General features: G+C 42.1%; 1 protein-coding gene across 1 annotated transcript in view; it reads right to left on the reverse strand.

Moving 5' to 3' along the window:
- LOC124009771 (pappalysin-2-like) overlaps positions 1-17,085 on the reverse strand; it is a 93,067-nt gene that overhangs the window by 11,521 nt on the left and 64,461 nt on the right. Inside the window, exons 17-21 of the mRNA XM_046321923.1 lie at positions 12,976-13,189; positions 11,809-11,977; positions 11,552-11,684; positions 9,374-9,483; positions 8,124-8,195 (exon numbers count right to left, since the gene is read on the reverse strand). Of these exons, the coding sequence (XP_046177879.1) occupies positions 8,124-8,195; positions 9,374-9,483; positions 11,552-11,684; positions 11,809-11,977; positions 12,976-13,189 (698 nt within the window). The remainder of the gene's footprint in view (positions 1-8,123; positions 8,196-9,373; positions 9,484-11,551; positions 11,685-11,808; positions 11,978-12,975; positions 13,190-17,085) is intronic.

Here is a 17,085-nt window from a genome sequence, read left to right on the forward strand (position 1 = left end):
GGCAAAGTGCAGACCTCACCCTCCTCCAGGTGCGCTCACAACGTTGGACAAACGCTTGAGCGGAGGGAACGCTGGACTCGGCAAGCTGGGATGAGAACAGAGGAGGCTGGTAACCCAGACTACTCTGAAACGGAGATAACCCGGTAGCAGACGAAGGAAGCGAGTTGTGAGCGTATTCTGCCCAGGGGAGCTGTTCTGCCCAAGACGCAGGGTTTCTGAAAGAAAGGCTGCGTAGTATGCGACCAATCGTCTGATTGGCCCTCTCTGCTTGACCGTTAGACTGGGGATGAAACCCGGAAGAGAGACTGACGGACGCACCAATCAAACGACAGAACTCCCTCCAAAACTGTGACGTGAATTGCGGACCTCTGTCTGAAACGGCGTCTAACGGGAGGCCATGAATTCTGAACACATTCTCGATGATGATTTGTGCCGTCTCCTTAGCGGAAGGAAGTTTAGCGAGGGAATGAAATGTGCCGCCTTAGAGAACCTATCGACAACCGTAAGAATCACAGTCTTCCCCGCAGACAAAGGCAGACCGGTAATGAAGTCTAGGGCGATGTGAGACCATGGTCGAGAAGGAATGGGGAGCGGTCTGAGACGACCGGCAGGAGGAGAGTTACCCGACTTAGTCTGCGCGCAGTCCGAACAAGCAGCCACGAAACGGCGCGTGTCACGCTCCTGAGTCGGCCACCAAAAGCGCTGGCGAATAGACGCAAGAGTGCCTCGAACACCGGGATGACCAGCTAACTTGGCAGAGTGAGCCCACTGAAGAACAGCCAGACGAGTGGAAACAGGAACGAAAAGGAGGTTACTAGGACAAGCGCGCGGCGACGCAGTGTGCGTGAGTGCTTGCTTAACCTGTCTTTCAATTCCCCAGACTGTTAACCCGACAACACGCCCATAAGGAAGAATCCCTCGGGATCAGTAGAAGCCACAGAAGAACTAAACAGACGGGATAAGGCATCAGGCTTGGTGTTTTTGCTACCCGGACGGTAAGAAATCACAAACTCGAAACGAGCAAAAACAACGCCCAACGAGCTTGACGGGCATTAAGTCGTTTGGCAGAACGGATGTACTCAAGGTTCTTATGGTCTGTCCAAACGACAAAAGGAACGGTCGCCCCCTCCAACCACTGTCGCCATTCGCCTAGGGCTAAGCGGATGGCAAGCAGTTCACGGTTACCCACATCATAGTTGCGCTCAGATGGCGACAGGCGATGAGAAAAATAAGCGCAAGGATGAACCTTATCGTCAGACTGGAAGCGCTGGGAAAGAATGGCTCCCACGCCTACCTCTGAAGCGTCAACCTCGACAATGAATTGTCTAGTGACGTCAGGAGTAACGAGGATAGGAGCGGACGTAAAACGTTCTTTTAGAAGATCAAAAGCTCCCTGGGCGGAACCGGACCACTTAAAACACGTCTTGACAGAAGTAAGAGCTGTGAGAGGGGCAGCAACTTGACCGAAATTACGAATGAAACGCCGATAGAAATTAGCGAAACCTAAAAAGCGCTGCAACTCGACACGTGACCTTGGAACGGGCCAATCACTGACAGCTTGGACCTTAGCGGAATCCATCTGAATGCCTTCAGCGGAAATAACGGAACCGAGAAAAGTAACGGAGGAGACATGAAAAGAGCACTTCTCAGCCTTTACGTAGAGACAATTCTCTAAAAGGCGCTGTAGAACACGTCGAACGTGCTGAACATGAATCTCGAGTGACGGTGAAAAAATCAGGATATCGTCAAGATAGACAAAAACAAAGATGTTCAGCATGTCTCTCAGAACATCATTAACTAATGCCTGAAAAACAGCTGGCGCATTGGCGAGACCAAACGGCAGAACCCGGTACTCAAAATGCCCTAACGGAGTGTTAAACGCCGTTTTCCACTCGTCCCCCTCTCTGATGCGCACGAGATGGTAAGCGTTACGAAGGTCCAACTTAGTAAAGCACCTAACTCCCTGCAGAATCTCGAAGGCTGATGACATAAGGGGAAGCGGATAACGATTCTTAACCGTTATGTCATTCAGCCCTCGATAATCCACGCAGGGGCGCAGAGTACCGTCCTTCTTCTTAACAAAAAAGAACCCCGCCCCGGCCGGAGAGGAAGAAGGCACTATGGTACCGGCGTCAAGAGACACAGATAAATAATCCTCGAGAGCCTTACGTTCGGGAGCCGACAGAGAGTATAGTCTACCCCGAGGAGGAGTGGTCCCCGGAAGAAGATCAATACTACAATCATACGACCGGTGAGGAGGAAGGGAGTTGGCTCGGGACCGACTGAAGACCGTGCGCAGATCATGATATTCCTCCGGCACTCCTGTCAAATCGCCAGGTTCCTCCTGAGAAGTGGGGACAGAAGAAATGGGAGGGATGGCAGACATTAAACACTTCACATGACAAGATACGTTCCAGGATAGGATAGAATTACAAGACCAATTAATAGAAGGATTATGACATACTAGCCAGGGATGACCCAAAACAACAGGTGTAAAAGGTGAACGAAAAATCAAAAAAGAAATAGTCTCACTGTGGTTACCAGATACTGTGAGAGTTAAAGGTAGTGTCTCAAATCTGATACTGGGAAGATGACTACCATCTAAAGCAAACATGGGCGTAGGCTTGTCTAACTGTCTGAAAGGAATGTTATGTTTCCGAACCCATGCTTCGTCCATGAAACAACCCTCAGCCCCAGAGTCAATCAAGGCACTGCATGTAGCACCCGAACCGGTCCAGCGTAGATGGACCGACATAGTAGTACAGGATCTAGATGAAGAGACCTGAGTAGTAGCGCTCACCAGTAGCCCTCCGCTTACTGATGAGCTCTGGCCTCTTACTGGACATGAATTGACAAAATGTCCATCAAATCCGCAATAGAGGCACAGGCGGTTGGTGATCCTCCGTTCCCTCTCCTTGGTCGAGATGCGAATACCTCCCAGCTGCATGGGCTCAGTCTCTGAGCCAGAGGAGGGAGATGGTTGCGATGCGGAGCAGGGAAACACCGTTGACGCGAGCTCTCTTCCACGAGCTTGGTGACGAAGATCTACCCGTCGTTCTATGCGGATGGCGAGAGCAATCAAAGAGTCCACACTGGAAGGAACCTCCCGAGAGAGAATCTCATCCTTGACCACTGTGTGGAGTCCCTCCAGAAAACGAGCGAGCAGCGCCGGCTCGTTCCAGTCACTAGAGGCAGCAAGAGTACGAAACTCTATAGAGTAATCCGTTATGGATCGATCACCTTGGCATAGGGAAGCCAGGGCCCTAGAAGCCTCCCCACCAAAAACTGAACGGTCAAAAACCCGAATCATCTCCTCTTTAAAGTTCTGGTAATTGTTAGAACAATCAGCCCTTGCCTCCCAGATAGCTGTGCCCCACTCTCGGGCCCGGCCAGTAAGGAGTGAAATGACGTAAGCAACCCGAGCTCTCTCGCTAGAGTATGTGTTGGGTTGGAGAGAGAACACAATATCACACTGGGTGAGAAAGGAGCGGCACTCCGTGGGCTGCCCGGAGTAGCAAGGTGGGTTATTAACCCTAGGTTCCGGAGGCTCGGCAGGCCAGGAAGTAACAGGTGGCACGAGACGAAGACTCTGGAACTGTCCAGAGAGGTCGGAAACCTGAGCGGCCAGGTTCTCCACGGCATGGCGAGCAGCAGACAATTCCTGCTCGTGTCTGCCGAGCATGGCTCCTTGGATCTTGACGGCAGTGTTACGAGCCTCTGTAGTCGCTGGGTCCATTCCTTGGTCGGATCCTTCTGTTATGCAGGTGAATGAGGACCCAAAAGCGACTTGGCGAAAACAGAGTTTTTAATCCAGTAAGATACTTAACAAAACAAAAGGCATAATACTACTCGTAAAGACGAGAACAGACTGGAGACTTGATCAAGAACTGCAGGTTGCCTCGGGAAGGCACTTGAACCTAGCAGACTCAGACACCTGCTCACCACGCAGCATCTGAGGGAAACACGACACGACAGGGCAAAACATAGACACAGCACGGTGAATATAGACAAGGATCCGACGGGGCAGGTACGGAAAACAAGGAGAGAAATAGGGACTCTAATCAGGGAAAAGGATCGGGAACAGGTGTGGGAAGACTAAATGATTGATTAGGGGAATAGGAACAGCTGGGAGCAGGAACGGAACGATAGAGAGAAGAGAGAGCGAGAGAGTGAGAGAGGGAGGGGGAGAGAGAGGGATAGAAAGAGGGAAAGAACCTAATAAGACCAGCAGAGGGAAACGAATAGAAGGGGAAGCACAGGGACAAGACATGATAATTAATGACAAAACATGACACAGGCGACTTGATGAAGGAAATACTGATTCATTCGAGATCCTGCATGAATTTGTTGACACTACTGACTATGATGCCACCTCAGTGATTCAGGATCATATTTCATCACTGATGGGATTCTTTAAAAAGCACTTGCCTGAAAACAGTTCCCAATATGACTGGGTGCACCAGCTCCAACTGGTTTCAGCTCTGCACAGACACTGAGTGAATTCTGAGTGTAGAGAGGCAGTATCCACTCTTAGGGCAGAGGGCCATGGGCATTCTTCTTCATTTTGCAACATCTTATCTTTGTGAGACTGGCTTCTCTGCTGTTGCTGCACTGAAGACCAAGTACAGGTCCCAGCGAAACATTGAGCAGGAGCTGAGAGTTGCAGTGTCATGCTTCAAACCCCGCTTTGAAAAGCTGTGCTTTGCAAAACATGCTCATTGCAGCCATTAATCCTGATTTCCTCATTTTGATTTTAAAAAATCAGCACAAATTGTTTTATTCATTTTTGTTTTATAGGTCAAAGTGTTTCATATATTGTGCTCCTGAGTTAATGTTGCTGATCAATTTGAATGTATTATTATTTCTTGATTATATTTTATTTTATTTTTCAGTATCAAATGGTCCAAAAATATTTACAGTTTAAATAATGATGTATTTATTTTTTAAATTTCAGGCAAATTGATGCACATGAAGTCTTTTCTGTTACAGACTAAAAAACAATGTTCATAAAGTTATTCTTTGTTGTAGGTTGATCTATATTTCTTTCTTTTTTTCCTTCTTTTTGTCATGTCAATAAGGATACAATGTTATGCATAGGTGTACTTATAACAATTTTATAGACAAATTATACTATTTACAGTCACGGCGGAGAGTTGGGGGGAGCAAAATGTTTACTTCTTCCTAGGGGGGCGTAACAGAAAATAGTTGAGAAGCACTGCATTACAGACTTTAAAAGAAAGTATTGTATATCCTCATCATTTGATATACAATACCCTATAATGACAAAGCAAAAACAGGTTTTTAGAAATGTTTGCATGTCACGCCTTGGTCTTAGTATTTTGTGTTTTCTTTAATTATTTGTTCAGGCCAGGGTGTGACATGGGTTTATTTTGTTGTGTTTCGTATTGGGGTTTTGTAGGGATTGGGATTGCGGCTGAGTAGGGGTGTAGCATAGGTTTGGCTGCCTGAGGCGGTTCTCAATCAGAGTCAGGTGATTCTCGTTGTCTCTGATTGGGAACCATATTTAGTTAGCCGGGGTTTCACTGTGTATTTTGTGGGTGATTGTTCCTGTCTCTGTGTAGTTGTTCACCAGACAGGCTGTATTATGTTTTCACGTTCCGTTTGTTGTTTTGTATTTGTATAGTTATTTCATGTATTCGCTATTCGTCATTAAAGAACATGAGTAACCACCACGCTGCATTTTGGTCCGACTCTCCTTCACCAGACGAACGCCGTTACATTGCAAAATAAAATATTCAGACCCTTTCCTATGAGACTCGAAATGGATCTCAGGTGCATCCTGTTTCCATTGATCATCCTTGAGATGTTTCTACAACTTGATTGGAGTCCGCTTGTGGTACATTAAATTGATTGGATATAATTTTGAAAAGCACACACCTGTCTATATAAGGTCCCACAGTTGAAAATGCATGTCAGAGCAAAAACCAAGCCGTGAGGTCAAATTAATTGTCTGTAGAGCTCTGCGATAGGAATTCCCCAAGAACATAGAGGCCTCCATCATTCTTAAATGGAAGAAGCTTGGAACCACCAAGATTCTTCCTAGAGCTGGCCGCCTGGTCAAACTGATCAATCGGGGGAAAAGGGCCTTGGTCAGGGAGGTGACCGAGAACCCGACGGTCACTCTGACAGAGCTCCAGAGTTCCTCTGTGGACATGGGAGAACCTTCCAGAAGGACAACCATTTCTGCAGCACTCCACCAATAAGACACTTATGGTATTGCGGCCAGACAGAAGCCACTCCTCAGTAAAAGGCACATGACAGCCCGCTTGGAGTTTGGCTAAAGGCACCTAACGGACTCTCAGACTATGAGAAATAAGATTGAACTCTTTGGCCTGAATGCCAAGCATCAGTTCTGGAGGTAACCTGGCACCATCCTTACAGTGAAGCATGGTGGTGGCAGCATCATACTGTGGTGATTTTTTTAAGTGGCAGGGACTGGAAGACTATTCAGGATCGAGGGAAAGATGAACGGAGCAAAGTACAGAGAGATTCTTGATGAAAACAATTTGAGTATTATTCCAATATATTTTTTTTGCTGTTCAGATTGATGCATTTTGTTAACTGGGTTTTAAAGAGGAAAATGTTGGCCTAGGTAATGAAGCAGGCTTATGGTAAAGCCAATTATGATAATGCCTCAGCTGACCTCTACACTTATCATCATCCTATTTTGTAAAGGAGCATCTGGATGAGATCTGGTGGGGAGCATTTGTAACACATGTGGACTGGTATAATTTACAATGTTGTCATGGAGTATCTGGTTATAAGCAACTGTTTTGCTTAGCAACATGCACGGGAAGGTGGAGGGGAAAAATGTGCTGGCAGGTAGATGGAATATTTTAATACCATGAGACATCAACAGTTTGTGTTCCATAGATAGTTCCAGGTTACACTAAAGTCAGTTGAATTCTGAATAAAAAGGTTCTGGGTAATAATAGAGTAATATATAACAGCTAATAAATGAATGGGGAAATATATCAAAATACAAAGCCTGCCTTTTGATCCCCAAAAATAGACTAAATCAAAGGAAACGATGAAAGAAAAATGGAACTGTCAGTCTCAGAAATTATGGTTTGTAGCATATCATTGCCAGTGATAAATATTTCAACAAATAAAGCCTGAACAAGGTAGAGAAAGAGGCTTATAGTTTGCAGTGAACCTTGCCATAGTTGAGCACATTTGGGCCCCATTTCAATCCACTGTAGATGAAAGAACTGCACTGTGGGTTCTTCCAGAACTCACACTTTTGTACTTAGCTGCTTTAAGGAGGTTTTACCAACAATGACTGTGATATGCGCTTGTCTTTACCTACCTTAGTTGATTGCACTGACTGTAATCCACTCTCAATAAGTGTCCGCAAAATGACCAAAATGTAAATATAAATCAGATTAGTTAATTGTGTTAAAACTGACACAACCCGCAAGCTACTCCTCTCGCTGACAATGGATTTTGATGTGAAATCACAACTGCCCTTAAAAATACAGCAAAAACCTTCTCAGTGAACACACAGTGTGGTTTGCTTTATCTGCAATCGATTGAATTTGGGTCTTGGTTTGATATTCTCTGTTGTGTATGACTTAATATAAATGGTCTTACCATGGTTTTATTTACTATTCACAGTCAAATTAAATCCCTTTCAACTGCATACACGTAGGAGCCAAAAACAATTCTGTCCAAAGAATCTTCTCTGAGATCAAGCTTAAGCTACTTTAAAGAAAGGGATAGATATGATCAGGTTAGAAAAGCATTTTTCAAAGCATGTACTGCACAGGTCTTCATTTTGAAGACTAACACAATAGAGAGATAAAACCGACTGTCTGGATAGAACAGAGCAGCCTAGATTTGCAAAAGATCTTACGTCTCATCTTTAATCATGTTGGTACTGTATAATAATGTAGGCACCAGACCTGGATTAAAATACTATTGAAAATTCTTTCAAATAATTGATATGTGCTTTTCTGGCATAATGGACCAATACAATAAAACCGCAAACCTCACTCATCTGGCACTCCAGGCAGGCTAGAGCAAACACAAAGTTGTTTTAAAAGATTTGAAATAGTAAATGAACCCTGTGTGGCAGGCACTATGCAGTATAGAACACTCACCTCACATGACTGGATACAGTGGATGAGTTTGGGGTCAGGATGCCACCTCGTCATTCCTGTGCAAACAATGTCCTGTAATGTAACATTGATTGAGACATTGTAATTAGTTATCAGTATCTACAGCAATATCTATAGATCCAAACCTATTTTGGTTATACTAGGCTTACAGGAGACAGTTTGTCTGGACTTTATTTTTGTTCAATGACTACACTTGATAAAGATATCTAAATGCACGTACATCTCTAGCTTTACTCTAATGCTCCCATCAAACCAAACACATTTAGTCAACAAGCCCATATTTTGTGTTATGAAATGATCCAGCCAAAATGGTCCTGTCATCTTGAGTTCTCCTCATAATGGTGTGCGGCATTGACTTTCTACCTTAACGACAGCATACTAATCGTATTGTTTGACTGAAAAAGACTGTAGGAGTAACAGGATACCACTTTATGTCCCAAAAGTTGTCTTGTAAAGGGATACAGACATGATTCCCATCTAGACTCAATCGAACCTAATGCATTGGATCACGATGACCTGCCAGTAATACAACTCAAGTCATCAAAATCAGTGCCAAACTATTTGGCCTTCAGGCAGTTACGTCTGCTGGCTCAGTGAATGACCACCCAATAGTGTCAAATGATAGGGCTATTTACGTTAGCCTTCATGTCAAAGCGATCCTTCAAGATAATATTGGGCAAGTTGCCCTTCTTAAGAAAACAACAGTCCATTTCACTCTGACACAATAGTGAAATTCCTAGACATTTTGCTGTGATGATTGCGTGTTGCGTAAATTCTTGAAAGGCGCCTATTTCTAATAGTATAAACTCTGATGTCACAACGTTTTTTTGTCCATCCGAATCTTTATAACTCATTATTTGCCATCTGCATGTCAAACTGGCAGAAATTACAATAAACATTTGATCTTAACAGAATTCACAGTGAGGCTAAGAGTGTCCTCCTAACTGAGCAGAAAAGATGCAGGAAGACCTGGTTGTTTATATCAAACAATATAAATACATTCAGTAAAATAAGCTGCTAAGCGTAGGCCGGTGATTCATTTGCAGGAAAAGCTCAACTTGAAGGACTGACAACTGTTTGTTTTAGTCCATTATTCATCCAAATGAATCATTTGAGCAAGCCACAGAGCTGTGTGTGAAGCTCTAAGGTTATACAAGGTGAATATTAGCCAATACAACATCAAATGGTGCAAATAACAAAGCAGCAATGTCTACGTCAGTCAAACACCTTACCTGAACCCTGCCTGGCAGCATCCAGTGCTTGACGCTGTCTGCTGTGGTGCTATTGGCTAGAACCACTGGGTCATGCAAGGCCGCACTGCATGTTGGGTAGCAAACTGCACCTGCAGTGATACAAAGTAAGCTTTCCTTTCACTCCAATTTGCATCGGTTGAATTTATTCACGTGCAAAAAAAAAAGAAGCCATAGTTAAGACGAGTCATCTGTGATTCAACAGCTTGGCAGCTCATCTAGCAAAGTCATTTACCACCTGCTACCTGCTATGGCTCTGTTTTAGTTTGCCATGTGTATGCATGCCTTCTGGGATACACAACACGCCACAATATATGGGCAATAAATATACACATTTATATAAATATACACATTTATATATATATATTCTGTATATATACAGTACCAGTCAAAAGTTTGGACACACCTACTCATTCAAGGGTTTTTCTATATTTTTACTATTTTATACATTGTAGAATAATAGTAAATAAATCAAAACTATGAAATAACAAAAAAGTGTGAAACAAATAAAAAAGAGATTTTAGATTCTTCAAAGTAGCCACCCTTTCTTTGCCTTGATGACCGCTTTGCACACTCTTAGCATTCTCTCAACAAGCTTCATGAGGTAGTCACCGGGCATGCATTTCAATTAACAGATGTGCCTTGTTAAAAGTTCATTTGTGGATTTAATGCGTTTGAGCCAATCAGTTGTGTTGTGACAATGTAGGGTTAGTATACAGACGATAGACCATGTCCATATTATGCCAAAATAAGTTCAAACAAGCAAAGAGAAACAGCAGCAGTCCATCAGAGGATAAGTTCATTAGAGTTAACTGCACCTCAGATTGTAGCCCAAATAAATTATTCACAGAGTTCAAGTAACAGACACATCTCAACATCAACTGTTCAAAGGAGACTGCATGAATCAGGCCTTCATTTGTCGAATTGCTACAAAGAAACCACTACTAAAGGACACCAATAAGAAGAGAATATTTGCTAGGGCCAAGAAACACGAGCAATGGACATTAGACGGTGGAAATCTGTCCTTTGGTCTGATGAGTCCAAATTTGAGGTTTTTGGTTCCAACCACTGTGTCATTGTGAGACACAGAGTAGGTGAACGGATGATCTCCGAATGTGTTGTTCCCACCGTAATGCATGGAGGAGGAGGTGTGATGGTGTGGGGGTGCTTTGCTGGTGACACTGCCTGTGGTTTATTTAGAATTCAAGGCACACTTAACCAGCATGGCTAACAGCATGGCTATACGCCATCCCATCTTGTTTGCGCTTAGTGGGACTATCATTACTTTTTCAACAGGATAACGACCCAAAACACACCTCCAGGCTGTATAAGAGCTATTTGACCAAGAAGGAGAGTGATGGAGTGCTGCATTAGATAACCTGGCCTCTACAATCACCTGACCTCAGCCCAATTGAGATTTGGGATGATTTGGAACGTGTAGTGAAGTAATAACATCCAACAAGTGCTCAGCATATGTGGGAACTCCTTCAAGGCTGTTGGAAAAGCATTCCCGGTGACTATCTCATGAAGCTGTTTGAGAGAATGCCAAGAGTGTGCAAAGCGGTCATCAAGGCAAAGAAAGGGTGACTACTTTGTAGAATCTAAAATCTATTTTTATTTGTTTAACACTTTTTTGTTTGTTACATGATTCCATATCTGTTGTTTCATAGTTTTGATGTATTCACTATTATTCTACAATGTAGAAAATAGTACAGATAAAGAATGTTTGACTGGTACTGTGTATATATTACCACGGTACAGTATTACATAATCATGAGATGTTTCAAATTATCTGACTTTACACTGTAGAAACTTCTGTAGCTCAGTTGGTAGAGCATGGCGCTTGTAACGCCAGGGTAGTGGGTTCGATCCCCGGGACCACCCATACGTAGAATGTATGCACACATGACAGTAAGTCGCTTTGGTTAAAAGCGTCTGCTAAATGGCATATATTATTATATTATAAATACCAACTAAAATGCATTCTGTGTAGAATCAATAAATATATGTAATTATCAGAACGATGCAGTGCATAATTTCTTTGAAATAATACTGATGATAATAGTGTTGATTACTACAGTCCATTTCAGTACATTACTATGCTAAAGTAAGTGTAATACGGAGTTTCCTCGAGCTGGAGGAGTTGAGAAGGAGACTTACCAACACTGAAGCCCTCGTCACAGGCATACTGAATCCGATTGACATCAGGTGGAGGTGGGCAGGCTTCATTCAACCTTGTACACATTGTGAACTTCTCTGTCCACTCTCCATCTTTAGTGCAGCGAATTGTGTGCTGTCAGGAGAGATAAAAACAGAATGAATAAGATATGGCACTTTATTAATGGAATGGAATGACAGCTCAGACAGTGGATCTCTTTTGCATCTTTTGTTTTGTATAAAGAGAGCTAAAGCATTACGTTTTCCGAGGCATGAGGACACTGGAGGGTACAGAGGCTGTTGTAGTGCCTGCCGTTGGTGCAGGTGAACATGCCCTCATAGACAGCAGGTAGAGATGGACAGGGAATGGGTTCACAGCCCCCCTCCTCCCACTGGCCCCCCTCTACACACTCCACTTTCAGAAACCTTCTGGGGACGCACAAACACACACACAAGCACACACACACTGTCAGTAGGAATTACCGGCCTACGCCATCGGCCTTCACATACACAGTACTGACATACGGTGACGCACTAACAAACACCTACACGTTTTATGTAATCTCTGGCTAAACCTGAGGGAATAAGTAAGTACATGGACTAAAACCAGGAGTGAAAAAGAGAGGGATACAGTATTCACAAGCCTCAGTAATAACAAGTTATTGTACCGGTTACCATTTTCAATAAACTTGTGTTGTTAACAATGTATTTGAGTAAATACATTTAAAACATGTCAAAGTTCATAATAAACAAGATAATTTAAACCGATTGAATAGTGCTTTTGGTTCTTCACATATTGTAACTCATTCGAAGTCCTTAAGACATTCCCATATCTTAAAAGTGAGTTGAGAATCTCATAAAGATGTCCAGATGTTAAATAAAGGTGAAATAAAAATGAACAAAATAAAAAAGGTGCAAATGCCCTGTTCTGATATCCGTTTGTACCTGCAGTTGGTCCAGTACAACATGCGCAGTCTTAGAAAGTTTAGATAGATTCAAGAACAATGTCGTTGACGGGCCGATATGCCCAATAGTAAGGGATAATGCTGACTCCAACAAAGAGAGGAAAGAAACCCGCAACATCGGCTTACTAATGAGTAACCAACTCATTAGAAACACGTGAATCACATTGATAATCAGGCTAAGTTACCCAATGAATAAAACTGGAAAACAATAATGAGAAAAGTAAACATTGGTATGGATCTTACTGGAGATGTATGTCACTATACTTTAAAACCATACACAGGGTTTATGGATCTAAAGGTACATTTAAATGTACGAATTGTGCTATTTAAACTCAGGATCCGTGGGAGAAATATGTGATGCATTCATTGTTTCCTGTTACATAAAATAGCAGCTTCAAACACTGTTCTATAACACGTTTATGGAGCAGAGCAAAACAAAGTGATACATAACACATTACTCACTTTCTGGACTTTGTTTTTAGGCTGCCAGTAACATAGCAACCTGGGTTACATTTGTAACGGCATACGGTACCCACATCATGCCCTGTACCTTCGCACTGGGGCCCTAGGAGCTTGGCGTTGGGTACTGTTGGAGGCTCTGGGCACTCTATCTTACAGTAGGCTTCAGGGAAGGACCATAGACCATCATCTAAACACACCAACCTATCACTGTCTCCTGCAAAACAAATAAAAGGCACAAAATCTATTCAAACCTCACACAGAAATGTAATCCAAATGATCAGTAGTTTGTTATTAAGTTAGTTATTAACACTCTTAATGAATCTGACATCTGGAATCAATCCATTCATTTGAATGCTAAGACATAAGATAAGTCTGTGAACTGTTAGTGATTTATTATGATCAATTGTATTGTATGTGTCCATACCTGCCGGTGCCAAGAGCTAAATTATCTAATGCCCCACACAAGGTTATGTTGGTATGTATATGTAATCAATACTCTAAAGGTTGTGTTCATTTTATTGGTCTATAAAATGTAATGAATATTTTACACGGTTTAAAGTGTTTTATGAGGTCTTTAAGCTTTGCTCTAGTGTTGCAATCATTTTTTTTAAAAAATCCAATACAGCTGTATAAGGAGGAATCGCTGAGTATTGAGTAATGCATGGCAATGGGTACATAGGAACTGGGATCAACATGCATGTTGGGTCAATATCGGTAACCTATCAAACAATTCAGAAGAGCTCATTGACTGACCACAGCCAGTGATCCAGCAGTAGTATATGAAGCCAACTTAAAACAGCCTAACAAACTGCTGTCAATAACAAGATAGGTTGCGGTTAACATCTGTTGGGAGTTGCCATCTGGGTCGTTCCACCAATTAGGTGCATTTGGGTAGTGTAACTTGGCGAAAAAAACATTTCACCAAATGTTTTAAATTCTGTCGTAAAGAGCACATGTTCAACTTAATTTAAAACACATTCTCCAACCTATAGAAGTTAAGTTTTAAAAAAGTGTACTATAGTAAGTGGCTATTATGTGCCAAATAAAGTCAAAGGGTTGACTATCTGGGTGGTTGTATTTGATTAACAACTGTATTTGATTAACGTTTGAAAAAGTATGAATTTCAGCAAACAAAGGTAAGCAACTACAGAGGACAAACATAGGTACAAGGTTAGTGTTTCATAATGAAACATTTTTGAAGTATTGACCTTGGGCGAATGTAGTCCGAGCTGAACTCCACAAAGGCTGGTCTCTGGAGTTCATCAGAAACTTCTTTCAACATGGAGTGGAGTTTCGTCAGCTAGGGAAATGGAGGCTTGTTGGTGTGCAACAGGGAAGGGCAATTTATTGCACGTTTAAATTGTTAAAGGTCCAATGCTGATAGGCTCTTGGTAAAGAACAATTTCTCAAGCAAGGATTGTGTGGGTGTGGTCTGAGTGGGGAGGGGAAAACTTAGCTGTTAATGCAGAAAGGTTTGGAACTATCTTTTTTATCGGTCTATTAATTAATGTATCGCCTCGTGATGGTACTACCCAAACCAGATCAAACCAGATGCATCTTGTTTCAAGTGGCCAAGTCCCGTCATGTGATCTTACAGTGGATGAACTGGGAATCGGACTTGAGATCTGATTACGTCAATAAAAAGTTTACGACTTCATATGTAGTGTACAGTTGAAGTCAGAAGATTACATACACCTTAGCCAAATATGTTTGAACTCAGTTTTTCACAATTCCAGACATTTAATCCTAGTAAAAATTCCCTGTCATAGGTCAGTTAGGATCACCACTTAATTTTAAGAATGTGAAATGTCAGAAAAATAATAGAGAGAATGATTTATTTCAGCTTTTTTCATCACATTCCCAGTGGGTCAGAAGTTTGCATACACTCAATTAGTATTTGGTGGCATTTCCTTTAAATTGTTTAACTTGGGTCAAAAGTTTTGGGTAGCCTTCCACAAGCTTCCCACAATAAGTTGGGAGAATTGTGGCCCATTCCTCCTGACAGAGCTGGTGTAACTGAGTCAGGTTTGTAGGCCTCCTTGCTCGCCCACACTTTTTCAGTTCTGCCCACAAAATGAGATTGAGGTCAAGGCTTTGTGATGGCCACTCCAATACCATGACTTTGTTGTCCTTAAGCCATTTTTCCACAACTTTGGAAGTATGGTTGGGGTCATTGTCCATTTGGAAGACCCATTTGCGACCAAGCTTTAACATCCTGACTGATGTCTTGAGATGTTGCTTCAATATATCCACATAATTTTCCAACCTCATGACGCCATCTATTTTGTGAAGTGCACCAGTCCCTCCTGCAGCAAAGCACCCCCACAACATGATGCTGCCACTGTTCTTCGGCTTGCAAGCATCACTGTCATGCCCTGAACGGAGTATTCTTTGTTTTCTTTATATATTTTGGTTAGGTCAGGGTGTGACGAGGGTGATGTAGGTGTTTTTATACGGTCTAGGGTTTTTTGTAGGTTTATGGGGTTGTTTACCATCTAGGTGTTTATGTATGTCTATGGTTGCCTAGATTGGTTCTCAATTTGAGGCAGCTGTTTATCGTTGTCTCTGATTGGGAACCATATTTAGGCAGCGATCTTCTTTGGGTATTTCGTGGGTTACTGTCTATGTGATGTTGCATGTTTGCACTCAGTATTTATAGCGGTCATGTTCGTTTTGATATTTTTTTGGTGTACTTCGTGTTTGTTTTCATCTTTTATTAAAAAGATGTATTGACTACACGCTGCGCTTTGGTCTCCTCAATACGACGATCGTAACACTCTCTCTTTTTCCTCAAAACATAACGATGGTCATTATGGCCAAACAGTTCTATTTTTGTTTCATCAGACCAGAGGACATTTCTCCAAAAAGTATGATCTTTGTCCCCATGTGCAGTTGCAAACTGTAGTCTGGCTTTTTTTATGGCAGTTTTGGAGCAGTGGCCTCTTCCTTGCAGAGCGGCCTTTCAGGTTATGTCGATATAGGACTTGTTTTACTGTGGATATAGATACTTTGTACCGGTTTCCTCATCACAAGGTCCTTTGCTGTTGTTCTTGAATTGATTTGCACTTCTCGCACCAAAGTACGTTCATCTCTAGGAGACGGAACACGTTTCCTTCCTGAGCGGTATGATGGCTGCATAGTCCCATGGTGTTTATACTTGCGTACTATTGTTTGTACAGATGAACGTGGTGCCTTCAGTTGTTTGGAAATTGCTCCCAAGAATGAACCAGACTTGTGGAGGTCTACAGAAAAATGTTCTGAGGTCTTGGCTGATTTCTTTTCATTTTCCCATAATATCAAGCAAAGAGGCACTGAGTTTGAAGGTAGGCCTTGAAATACATCCACAGGTACACCTCCAAATGACTCAAATGATTTAAATTAGGCTATCAGAAGCTTCAAAAGCCATGACATAATTTTCTGGAATTTTCCAAGCTGTTTAAAGGCAAAATCAACTTAGTGTATGTAAACCTCTGACCCACAGGAATTGTGATACAGTGATACTGCTGCACTTTTAAAATGGCTGTGTTCCTATGGGAATTTGTGCATGTTTAGAGGGCCACCATTAGGAAAAAGATATGAAGAAAAAAATACATTGTAAAAAAATTGATAAAATACTTTTAGAATGGTAATTGGTGACATACTTTGTTTCAAACCGAATTTCAAACCCAGCTATTCCCTAACATGGAGACAGTTTGTGAAGCAACTCCCCCCCCAAGATATGTTTTTTTTTTCATTTTAGAATCAATCTTTTTTTGAAAATGTTTCCCCTGCTGTTGCTCTGGCTCTGTAATAGTCACGTTGTTGCTGTACAACTGTATCATAATTCCATGGTTCTTACCTTTCTAATAGTACTATGCACGTGTTTGTAGGACTTATAGTTTTGAAATCAAAATGTATCTAATGAAGGTAGTTTTCAATTTCTCCCTTGCGTAGTCTCATTCTGTATACTCCCCTTGTCCTAAGGGTAAAAAAAAAACACCTTCGCTAAACCCCTAAAATAAAGCAGCTTAATTGAATTTTAAACCCCAAACATATTTTGCATGAAGTAACAACCTGTCATTCATCACAAACTTTGTGAATATCTGGGTTTTCTCTCTGCGTTTAATCAGT

Source organism: Oncorhynchus gorbuscha, linkage group LG22, assembly GCF_021184085.1.
Source record: "Oncorhynchus gorbuscha isolate QuinsamMale2020 ecotype Even-year linkage group LG22, OgorEven_v1.0, whole genome shotgun sequence".
Classification (NCBI taxonomy): Eukaryota; Metazoa; Chordata; class Actinopteri; order Salmoniformes; family Salmonidae; genus Oncorhynchus; species Oncorhynchus gorbuscha.